The 12,800-nt window shown below is 44.8% G+C and overlaps 1 protein-coding gene across 1 annotated transcript in view; it reads right to left on the reverse strand.

Moving 5' to 3' along the window:
- The window catches only part of PACS1 (phosphofurin acidic cluster sorting protein 1), a 126,647-nt gene extending 115,195 nt beyond the window's left edge, over window positions 1-11,452 (reverse strand). Inside the window, exon 1 of the mRNA XM_066348532.1 lies at window positions 10,893-11,452. Coding sequence (XP_066204629.1) covers window positions 10,893-11,242 — 350 coding nt within the window. The 5' untranslated portion in view covers window positions 11,243-11,452. The remainder of the gene's footprint in view (window positions 1-10,892) is intronic.
- Window positions 11,453-12,800: the final 1,348 nt, after the last annotated feature.

The following is a 12,800-nucleotide window of genomic DNA, read 5'->3' on the forward strand; positions in this document are numbered from 1 at the left end:
TTTAAATCCTGGCTACTGGCTCCAGCAATGATACCCAGAGTCACTATGCTATGAAGCATTTCACTGTCTATAACTTGGTAATTGAGCAGCCTTCTGGAATTCCAACATAACAAAGCATTAAATGTTATATGTCAACTATGAGAACCTGACAGGGCTTGGGGGATATCAAGTTGAAACAGAGAAATAGCTCTGGTGTCAGACAATCATGAGTCATGAAAACAAATTCCTGCTCCACCTACCTCTAAACTAGAAAGCCTTGCAAAAATGCCCTCACCTCACTGGACCTTGATTTCCCTTTCTGGGAGCGGAATCTCAGTACCTTCCCCAGAAGGTTACTGTGGGACACAGTGTTCAATTAGTCAAGTTCATTCAGACATTAGCTCAAATGTCACCTCACCAGAAGCCTTCTCTAACCACCATATCTAAATAGACTTTTCTGCACTCGCTGGATGGCTCAGTTGGTTAGAGCTTCATCCCAAAGTGCAGAGGTTGCCAGTTCAATTCCCAGACAGGGCACATACAGGAACAGATCAAAGTTCCTGTCTCCGTCTCCCTCCCTTCCTCTCTCTCTAAAATCAATAAAACATTAAAAAATATATTTTTAAATTTCAACAGCCTTTAAAGATTTAAAATTAAAAAAATAAAACAGCCTTTTCTCCAACATTCTCAATTCCTCACTCTGTCTTATTTTTCACCATAGAGCTATACCCTACATACTTATCAAAGATCTTGGTATTTGTTTATCTGTCTCCCTCCACTAGCATGTACACTAGGAGAGAATGAACTTTGTCAACCTGTCTGCTGCCGTTTCCCCAGCACCAGAGCAGTGTTGAATGGATGAACTGTGCATTAACAGATTCCCACTCAATAAACATAAACAGGCACTGTTCATTTGACAAATGTATTTATTAAGCAACTACAAAGTAACTACATAAATGAACAGGATTATTTCAAATAATAACTAGTTTTTAAGAAGAGTACCCTAATTTTAGAAAGCCTAGCAAAAATGCCCTCACCTCACTGGAAGAGTTATAAACTCCCAGAATGGACTGGGCAGGTGAGGGCAGCTTTCAAGATGGCAGGTCAACTGAACGATAACCTTAACTATAACCAGGAGCCAGCTGCCTCACAATCTGGGGACAAAGCATCCAGGGAGAGAGAACAGCAAGCGCAAAAGCCCGAAGGCAGGAGTGACAGTGTCTAGCTCCAGCTTACCCACCAGAGCCAACAAGCACAGGGAGAGGGGTAAAAGGTGAGGTCAGAGACTCAGGAAGGGACCACACCAGAAGTACAGCTTAAGTCAGAAAACGAGGATTTATCCAAAGTATGATGAAAAGTTATTTTATAGTGTCTCCTATCTTCACACACTAGAATGTATACTTTATGAAATCAAGGATTTTGTTTGTGGCACATACCAGTTGGTCTATACACATTTGCTAAATGAAGGAACTGGGAAATTATGAAAAAGGGAGTGAGATGATCTGATTTTATTTGTAACTTATCACTCTGAACTGCTACCAGTGGTTACCTTCTGGAAAAAGACCAGGGTGGCAGAGGATGGGTAGAATTAAAAACAGTAGAGTGCAATGTGCTTGAGAGGTACCATAAAACACAGAGAGAAGAAAAAGCTGCTCCCTAAATCTCAAAGCCATTTGTTTTTCTTTTTTTTTTAGATTTCTTATATTGATTGATTTTTAGAGGGGGGGGAGAGAGAGAGAGAAAGAGAGAGAGGAAGATGGAAGAGAAGCTGGAAGCATCAACTCGTAATAGTTGCTTCCTGTATGTGCCTTGACCAGGCAAGCCCACGGTTTCGAACTGGTGACCTCAGCATTCCAGGGCAATGCTTTATCCACTGCGTCACCACAGGTCCAGCACCTTTTGTGTTTTCTAAACTAGTAAAAATAATAATAATAAATAAATAAATAAAACCATCTCAGCTATGGAAAGAACAGCAGGAAACACAAAGACAGACCCAAACACACAAAATGCTCTGAAAAGAAAAAACACCTACCTATATCTAAGCACAATAATCAGTCTAAATTTCCTCAGGAATAATTAATATGCCAATTACACCCAAGATGTTACCTGGAGGAAATCTTGTTCACAACAAGGTTTTGAGATGCAGCCTGTCATTTGGAGGAGTTTTTCAGTCTACAAAGAGAGGAACAGGTACTGTAGTGGGAGTCAAGTTTTAAAACATCCCTCCTTTCACATTTACCTATATCTGTAACAGGTCACTTAAAAAAAAACATGCAGGGTAGTTAACTCACAGTATGATTTATAAAATATACATCACAGTTCTAAAGGGTTTTTTTGCCAAAATAATCTATGGACAAAAAAAAAATGTATATGGACTATTACCTAGAGTCTATGTTTACAAAACTGAAAGTACTGACAGGATGAGTGAGACACAGGTTATCTGGGCAGTGTCAGGATCCAGACTCCCACTGAGAAGAGAAAGAACAGCACTCAGGCTCAGAAAAACTGGTGAGGCTAGGACTAAACTCAGACAGTCTGGCCTTTAGTCAGGGGCAGATTAAGGTCGGTTGAGGCCCCAGGCACAGAAAAAAATATTGTGTCCCTTGTCATTAGGGAAAAGTGTAAAGTTGGGGTTTTGCGGGGCCCTTCAGAAGTCAAGGCCCAGGGCGCACCTGGTGCACACGCCTTTAAATCCACCTCTGCCTTTAGTGTACCTTAAAAACTTTACAGTCTAGAACCTGACCAGTTAGCTCAGTTGGTTAGACTAGAGTGTTGTCTGGAAACATCAAAGTTGCAGGTTCAATCTCTGGTCAGGGCACATACATGGGAAGCGACCAGAGAGTGCATAACTAAATGGAACAACAAATAACAACAAATGAATGCTTCCCTCTTTCTCTCTCTCTCTCCCCCTTCCTCTTTCTCTCTAAAAAACAAACAAAAAAACCTTTAAACTCTAAAAGAATCTACACAAACATTAAATAAATGTTCCATTATCAATATTACCTTACCACTTATGCTTCATCATCCACTCACTATGAGGAAGCAATGTTCTAGAATGTTCTCCAGTCACCATTTTTGTTATCAATAAAAATAAACTAGCTTTCTCCTTCTCTACCTGGTTTATTTCACTTAGTATAATCCATATGCTCTCACTTATATGTGAAATCTAATGAACATAATAAACTAATGAACAAAATAAGAACAGAGGCATGGACACAGGGAACAGATGGACAGCTGTCAGAGGGGAGGGTGGTGAGGGAGTGGATAAAAGGTGAAAGAATTAGCCAAAAATCATATATACATAACACACAGACAACAGGGTGCAATAGCCAGAGGAAAGGGGGGAGGGCTGGAGTTAGACAGAGGAGGGCAGAGGGGGTAAAATGGGAGCAGAAAGAGACTTTGCTTGGGGCGGGCGGTGCACCATGCAGTGTGTACATGGTGTTATATTGAGTTGTACACTAGAAACCTGTATTGTTTGATTAACCATGTCATTCCAATAAATTAAAAATATAAATTTTTTTTATTTATTCATTTTAGAGAGGCGAGAGATAGAGAACGAGAGAGAGAGAAAGGAGAGAGAGACAGGGGGGAGGAGCTGGAAGCATCAACTCCCATATGTGCCTTGACCAGGCAAGCCCAGGGTTTTGAACCGGCGACCTCAGCATTTCCAGGTCGACACTTTATCCACTGCGCCACCACAGGTCAGGCCATAAATAAATTTAAAAAGACTTGATTTTGGGTTGAACACACAATACGGTGTATAGAGATGTGTTGTAGAATTGGGTGCCAGAGACCTGTATAATTGTTATCTAGTGTCACCCCAATAAATTCAATTCCAAAAAATGAACAAGCAGCTCTAGAACCAAGAAAGGGAAGTAATGAGTGGAGTGAAACTTTTGTCCCTATGTCTTCATCCATTCAATATGTACTTTTTTTACAGCTTTATTGTGATATAAAATTTGTAATGTTACGCCTTTGAGGTGTACAACTGAGTAGTGTCAACATGTATTTTCAAATATGTATTTCCAAAAGAACATTCATGCCTGACCTGTGATGGCACAGGGGATAAAGTGTCGACCTGGAATGCTGAGGTTGCTAGTTTGAAACACCAGGCTTGCCTGGTCAAGGCACATATGAGAAGCAACTACTACAAGTTGATGCTTCCCGTTCATCCCTACCCACCCCCTTCCCTCTCTCCTCTCTCTAAAATCAATAAATAGCCTGACCAGACGGTGGCGCAGTGGATAGAGCGTCGGACTGGGATGTGGAGGACCCAGGTTCGAGACCCCGAGGTCACTAGCTTGAGCGCGGGCTCATCTGGTTTGAGCAAAAGCCCACCAGCTTGAACCCAAGGTTGCTGGCTCCAGCAAGGGGTTACTCAGTCTGCTGAAGGCCCGCAGTCAAGGCACATATGAGAAAGCAATCAATGAACAACTAAGGTGTTGCAACGTGCAATGAAAAACTAATGATTGATGCTTCTCATCTCTCTCCATTCCTGTCTGTCTGTCCCTTTCTAACCCTCTCTCTGACTCACTCTCTTTCTCTGTAAAAAAGAAATCAATAAATAAAATTAAAATCAATAAATAAAAAATCTTAAAAAAATTTACTGGTATTTTCTATAACATATGTTCATTGTAGAAAGTTTAGAAATCACCAAATAATATATAAAGACAAAAATTAATACCACACATAATACTACCATATAAAAACAACATTCTGGAGTCAATGCCTCCAGGCAGTTTTCTCAACATATTGATTAAGACCTAAAACCATGGGAAACAAATGGCAGGGAGGCACCAGGCAGCTAATTCCCTCCAGGAAGAAATAAGCACACTAAAAGGTGATACTGTTTAAAGGGCAGAAACTAACAAAAAAAAAACCAAAAAAAAAAAATGAGTCCTTGAAATAGCAAAGAGAGGCATTTTAAAATAATTTGAAAAAGGGAAAAGGTATTCAGTTTAATCAAATGAATAAGGAGAAAACATAAATATCAATACTAGAAATGCCATAAACAATTTTCTTATTAAAATTAACTTTCTGTGATCCTGAAAATGTTCCAGATCTGCCCTGTCCAATATGGGAGCTAGCCAAATGTAACTATGTAGTACAACATAAAATATGGCTAGTGCAGGTAGGAAGAGAATTTGAAACTTTTTTCAATTTTAATTCATTTTAATTTTAATAGCTACATGAAGCTAGTGGTTACTGTATTAGACAGCAGAGCTTCAAATACAAAAAAATTTATGACTTTAAGACATAATTGAATGTCAAATGGAATGTTTTAAGGAAGTGTTTTCTAGACAATAGATAATAAGCTAGGAGGTAACAGTGTATCACCATTTACTGGCATTCTCTATGGTGCTATCCAAGGTAGAGGCCAAGTACAGGTTGACCTAAGTGGCTCCCTAAGCTGTAAGTACAGATGTTCTCTGGTTTGTAATAAAAGGGAAAGTAGGTCCAGCAGGCTTTCTAACCAACAGCTGGTCTGTGAATGGCAGAAGAGGGAAATATTCTAGAGTTGGTGCTGAGGCATATCCTGGGTTTTCTAAAACCCTGAGAAGCTTTGCTAGTTATTCTAAACTCCACCTAAAGGAAGGAGAATTCTGTTGGTGCTTGCCGATCTAGAATCAAACCACCTTGCTCAAGCCCAGCCCAATGGGCCTCTGAAAGATACCCTAACACCAACTTCAAACTCTGTCTTTTCTCAAGAGCCCTTAATATCACTCCAAACCCAAGCTGGAAAAAGACCAGCTCTTGCCATCATTCCCATGTCTACCCTGGGTTCCCAAAGTACACCCAGTGTGATGCCACAGATGCAAGCCAAGCTAACCTTCAATCAAGTCTAGGCCAAAACAGGACAAGGCCTCCTGGGGTGAAGTAGTGAAAAGACACAGCCCACACATTTTCTGACTTGCACCGCACCTCCCTCATGCACACTGAGGCAAGTACTAACAGTACAGTGGCAGCTTATTGGCTCAGCTAAGAAATTGAAAAGGTAGTTTTAAAAAGAAATCACATAACCACTAATGTGTCCAAAAGATCTGTAAATCAATACATGTAAAACGGACTCTGAGAAAGTCATTCTCTGTCTGCCTTAAGGAATCTGAGCTTCCACAGGGACGATGGATAATATTACCTCGCCAGAGAGGATATCCATTTATAACACTCACAATGTGAAATTCAAATCTTCTAAGGCAATGGTCCCCAACCTTTTTTGGGCCACGGACCGGTTTAATGTCAGAAAATATTTTCACAGACCGGCCTTTAGGGTGGGACGGATAAATGTATCACGTGACTGAGACAAGCGTCAAGAGTGAGTCTTAGACGGATATAACAGAGGGAATCTGGTCATTTTTAAAAAATAAAACATTGTTCAGACTTAAATATAAATAAAATGGAAATAATGTAAGTTATTTATTCTTTCTCTGTGGACCGGTACCAAATGGCCCACAGTCCAGTACCGGTCCACAGCCCGGGGGTTAGGGACCACTGTTCTAAGGTACAAATATGCTTTAAAGACTTAATGCTAGGCAAATAACAGAAATTTCACCAGGTCTCTCTTATTTGATCAATTACATTTATTTTATATTTACCATTTAAGTACTTTCTCCTCTGGATCTATAGGTTCTATTTTATATTTATTTCACCATGTCTTAGAATGGATAGTAAATAAAAGTATTCTCAATCAATAGATGAAAAAGATCTAAGGTGTGGAAGAGTTTTCCCTAGGACACAATAAGACCACAGAAGCAATGTATCCTAGTTTGCCTAGTGCTTTTGTGGTTAGAGTGGCAATTGCCCCAAGTACCTTCATGAAACACTTCTATTGTAGGCCAGTCATGCCAACTTAGCCATGGCCACCTCCTTTGGCTCTAATACTTTCGTACAGTAACGCTTAAATCAACATAAATATTCACTTAAAATAAAATGTGGTCTAAGGAGAAATGTGACTAATAACTACTGAACTCCTTCCCTAAGCACACATACAGATAAGGATATGCAAATGTGCTTTGTTCAAAGACAAATGTGATACAGTTTGTGAGTAATGCAGCAGGGTACATTTTGTCTCCTAATAATCAGCTTTATGTCGCTGAGGAAATACTGTATACTTGTGAAATTTAATAATTTTTCTGCTTCTCCTACTTAAGCAATTCAAAAACAAGAGAACATCAGGGAAAACTTCATACAAAGGCTGGAGAGAAGGGATCAAAATGAGTCTAAAACCCTTTCTTCAAAATCAAGCAACATGCCCCATGGTGCCTACAATGGAACACATCACTATCCCCACCATGGGCCATAGCAGAGCAGTACTACTTAGTGTGGAGAGAAAATAATGCCAACTTCAAAAGCTGTGAATTTCATAAAGAAACTCTAAGAGACTTACCTGCTCATAAAAGCATCATAAAAGCCAACTATATTTCCCATGGATTACTTCCAGGGAGTGAGAACAGAGACAGGACAGGAGCTTTTTCTTTTACATTTTCTGTACTGCTAAAATTTCTAATCACAGACATGTATTAATCCTTTTATTCTAAAAAAAAGCGCTAGTAAAAATGGCAATGAGTAGAATAATTTAATCATTTTAAAGCCAACTACATATATGCTTTTCATCCATAAAAAGCTTTTTAAAATTATTATGGGTTCTGAGGAGCTCCAGTAGATGTTAAATAAGAGCACAGTATATACCTGAGAAAAAACTACAACGTTCATTCATCTTTATTTAAATATCTAATAAAGGGATTTTATTTTCACAAGCAAATTATATTTCTAAAGGGATCGAGAAAAGGAGCATGACCATCATAACACAACTTTTCAACTCTCTTCTCTGCAATAGGTAAAGAATCATGTTTCACAAGACTGAATTCTACAATATTATTAAATATAGCTGACCTTAGATCTACAATCATGTTTACATGTCATAAGTGCACATATGTCATGTTTGTGTCTTTACACACGACAAGGATGTTAATCCTGGACTATATACAGAACGCACAATGCCAATATATTCTCAACAACATGAACAAGTACACCAAGGAGACCTCAAATTAACCAGATGACTCTAATAATTTGAAGGGCCAATAGTAAGCCATTTTCTCCCCCAAAGGATGTTATTTTCCATCCTGTAAATAAAAGAGCATGTTCCAAAGAGCACAAGTGTTCCACAAGCAGCAGGCAGGCACAAAGGTGAAGGCTGAAAAACAAAGTCAGAGCAGGAGAGCCGACAATCTCAAGGACTGGTCAGTAAACATACACACTGCATACTCCCTGCAGGAGAAAACAAGCCAGCCTAAGTCTCTCACATCAAGGTAGTATAATAATTACTAAACTGATCAGGATGCCTGGCTGTTTCTTGGGCCAAAAACCTAAAACGTGGACTTTTCAGTGACTAATGGAGCAAAGCAAAAATCAGTAGCAATCAGTGATTTATTTACATACTTCCCCCTCACCCCCATTGCCCAGCAGCTTCTTGCCAATGGCTCATACCTTTTCAATCTAATAAGCTAGAGAAGGCAACTGTCCAAAAGTCACCAAACATTGTGACAGATGTGAAGGAAGAATGGGCAAGCATGCACAAACACACTGGATCCATGTGAAAAGGGCACAGTGGCTTTATGTTACAAAGAGGTAGATTAGAACACCTCAGCTAGAGATGGGCCTTATATAAAAGGAGTGAGGCCTGCTTAGTACCAAAGGAGGAACAGCATCACATACTAAACACCCACTTGAGTTTGGTGTTGTGCTAGGGCACTGGCCGAAGCAAACTGAACTAACGTGGCTCCTGATTACCTTAAAAGAAGGACACAGAAAAGAGAAAGTGTAAGTCAGTAAAAATGAAAGTTGAAACACAAAGGACCTGAAGAGTAGTAGAGTGGAGGTAAATGGAACACAAACTGACATTATCTTAAAAAGTTCCAGATATATACCCTGCACACACAATTCCACCCCTACATATAAGAACAACCAAAAGAAACTTTTTTTTTTTTTTGTATTTTTCTGAAGTTGGAAACGGGGAGGCAGTCAGACAGACTCCCACAAGCGCCCGACCTGGATCCACTCGGCACGCCCCCCAGGGGGCGTCGCTCTGTTGCAACCAGAGTCATTCTAGCGCCTGAGGCAGAAGCCATAGAGCCATCCTCACGCCTGGGCCAACTTTGCTCCAATGGAGCCTTGGCTGCGGGAGGGGAAGAGAGAGACGAGAGCAAGGAGAGGGGGAGGGGTGGAGAAGCAGATGGGCGCTTTTCCTGTGTGCCCTGGCCAGGGATCGAAACCGGGATCCTGCACGCCAGGCTGACGCTCTACCACTGAGCTAACCGGCCAGGGCTCAAAAGAAACTTTTACAAGGAGCACCAGGAGTCCTGGACAAAAATATTTACAGAATGATTGTTTATGTTAATAAACTGAAAGAATCCAAGTATTCATCAAAAGGAAAATGATGACATATTCATACAATGAAATTCTATCCATTAGTGAAAATGTTTAAACTACAGCTACCATAAAACAGTGTTGATTCTCAAAAACCAAACGTTGTTTAAAAAAAAATTCCACACTAAAATAGGTCACAGAATACTTACTGTATGAGAGCATTTACGTAAACTTTAAAACCATTCAAAATTTAAAAACATTATTTAGAAATGTACATATATAATAAAACTAGTTTTAAAAGACAAGAGAAATGAGACACATAATTCAGAATAACATTTACCTTTGTGGGGGAAGAAGGGGTTGTGGTCAGAAAGGAGCACCCCAAGGGCTTCAACATAATTGATAATGCTCTATTTCTTAAGCTGACTCAGGTGTAGAAATGTAAGTTACATCATTTCTTAACAGTATGTCTAGGATATATACACACACACACACACATGTATATATGAAATTATAGGCATGAAATAACTCAACATAAAAAGGGCTAGAGTTGAGAATGGTCCCTATCCCCCCCATATACATTCATCTGCCCAAGGCTTGGCTAACAGATTAAGCCCAAGACTCCAAAGCAAAAGAGATCAACTCAGAGATGACAAAAAGATCATCTCCAGGCACTTCTCTGGGCTTACTGGGCAAAACCAGCTCCACAGTGTCTATTCAAGGGGTAAACTAGAAGACACTGCACACTGTCCCCAGAGTTGTAGAAAGATTGACTTGCCATACAGAAACAGAAAATATTCCCAACTCAGGCAAATTTCACCAATGGAAGGAAAGTCCCCAGATGGTTCCAACGGACAGGAATAGATGAATTTATGAACATGGCAGTGATTTTATGTAGCCCTGCAGGGCTAGAATTTGTGACCATTACTGGAGGGGGAAGAAGGGGATGAAAAATACAGTTAAACATACACTAAATAGGAGTTTTACAAGGCCACAGAGGCCAGGACATCATGTGTGTAATTTGGAGTTCAAATGAACATGTGTACTTAAGACTAACTAGAGGCCCGGAGGGTTATTATACGGGCTTTATCTGGCAGAAGGTGACAGCAGTGCTTGGCACATGCTGAGTACATTGGGAAATAATAATATCAGAAGAGATCTATACCGCATCTATGGAACATATGTACAGCCCAGGGGCGCGGGCAAGGCCGGGGACACCGTCCGTCTTACGCGGGGAAACCGACCGCCAGGCAGGCCGGACTCGGTCAGACCAACGAGAGGAAGGCTCAGGGCCGAAAATCCCGAAGGCCCAGCTCTGGGAGGGGAAGAGGGTGGTCCCGGCCCGAGACAGAGGTGGGGCCGCCAGGAGAGGGCGGGGCCCCGCAGGAGGAGTCCCGGGAGGCCAGGCAGGGGCCGCCCGGGCCGCCCGGGCCCCGGGGCGTCGGGGGCAGTCGGGGGCACTGGAGAGGGAGCGTCTCCGCGGGCGATGGGACAGGGAGGAGCGGGAAGGCGGGGGCCGGCCCCGGCCCCCCGCGGCCGCCTCTCACCTGGGCACGCAGCTGGACGAGCTCCGGTCCACCTCCCAGGTGGCGTACAGGTTCATCTGCACAGGCGCGGGGGTGCGGCCCGGCCCCGGGCCGCCGGGAGGCGCGGAGCCCGCGGCCACCGCGACGGCCATGGAGGTGGAGGTGGACGAGGACGAGGAGGAGGCGGCCGCCGCCGAGGTGGACGAAGACGACGAGGTGGCCTGGGCCGGCTTGGGGGGCGTTGGCTGCTGCGGCGCCGGCTGCTGCGGCGCCGGCTGCTGCTGCGGAGACTGGGCGACCCCAGAGCCCCGCTGGACGCCGCCGCTCCCGGCGCCTCCGGGACCACCGCCCGCCCCTCCGCGTTCCGCCATAGCCCGGCCGGGGGTGAGGGGCACCGGGATTACTGGAATCGAGGCGACGCCAAGCGGACGCCCGGGCTTTCCCCCCCGGCGGCGGCAGCAGCGGGGGCTCGACTCCTCTCCTCAGCCCGCCCGCCGGAGCGCGCGAGCGAGAGGCTGCACGCAGGCGCGGGGCCTCCCGGCGCGCAGCCCTCGCGCCCGCCCGCCGCTGCCTGTTGCGGCTCGCGCCGCCGAGACACTGGGTGGGCGTGTCCGGGGAGGGGGCGGGGAGCCCAGGCTCGCGCCGGCCCCACCCAGCGCCGAGGGGCGGGGCCCGGGCTCGCGCTCGCGGCCCCTGCGGGTCTGTGTGTGCGCACCCCTCGCTCCCTACGAGTGGGGTCCGCGGCACACGCGCGCACAGCCTGCCTCGCTCCTCAGATCCGCGGCGCGAGCGGCAGCCCGCAGGCCTGGTCCTCCCCTCCCCCGTTGTCCTCTTGGCCCCACTGGCCCGGCCAGCGGAAACCCCGCTTTCCGGGGCGCGGCCGCAACCCGGAGGAGCCTACCGCGCGGGAGCGCGCCTCGGCCCCGTTCGGCCCACCAAACCCAGGCAGAATCCGCTGTTCGTCCCAGGCCGCTTTCCCACCGCGGAGCTGGCACCTGCCAGGCAGCCCCGAGGTTTCTTTGCCAAGACCAATGAAGGAAGCAGTGAAGACCCAGCGGCCAGCCGCTGCCACGGGCGCCCGTGAGCCGCGAATTTCCCACCCCTGCATCTCTCCCGTGTAAGAAGCAGGAGCTCAGGGACCTCGAGTCCAAGAGGCGTCTGCGTTGGCACGGGTGAATGATAAAAATAAGCCGGGCCCGTCTGGAACCAATCCTCCTTTACTGTCCCTCCAACCTCGCTCTCCCAAAGAACCGTTACAAAGACACGAGCCCCCCTAACCGTGCCTTCCTTTTCCTCCTCTTGAGATTTTTCATCGTTTAGGAAATAATCTCAAATTCTATTCCTCCCAAAGCCTAGGTCAATGGCTAGCACATCCTCCGTGGGCTCTCCCACTCCCCACTTCAGAAACCATCTCGAAGCCTCCTGCCCTCAGCACTTGTTGGTGTATTTACACCAACACCAGTGGTACAGCAAAGGTAGGAGACACCTCCTCAGCGCTGTCCAACTGTGTCGTCTAGCCTGTCAGGAAGACTTCTGGGGATAGAGAACTAAAACCTAGAGAAAGCAAATCTCCCACACACCAAAACCTGGAGACTGGCTGATTGAAACCACCCATGGGGTCTCAGCACAATCTAGATTTTGAGCTGTGTTCTCTGCTGGGTAAGGACTTGAACTCTTCTGACCACAGGGTCTATTAGGAAGGCCTGACCTGGTCTACTTCCCAAGCCCACTGTACTTCTTCAGCCCAGCCAGGGCGCTAAGCTGGCTATTTTTATCCCCCAAGGACAAAGTAGTAAGGTCAAACCAGACCTTCAGGTACTTCTTCCAGAGCCTTCAGACAAAGGTAGGCAGTGGTAAGACACAGTTTTCACGTGCTGTGGCTTCACCACCAGCCTCGACTGTGACACCTGATCCAGGTGCATGCCCCTG

This window comes from Saccopteryx leptura, chromosome 1 (assembly GCF_036850995.1).
Source record: "Saccopteryx leptura isolate mSacLep1 chromosome 1, mSacLep1_pri_phased_curated, whole genome shotgun sequence".
NCBI lineage: Eukaryota > Metazoa > Chordata > Mammalia > Chiroptera > Emballonuridae > Saccopteryx > Saccopteryx leptura.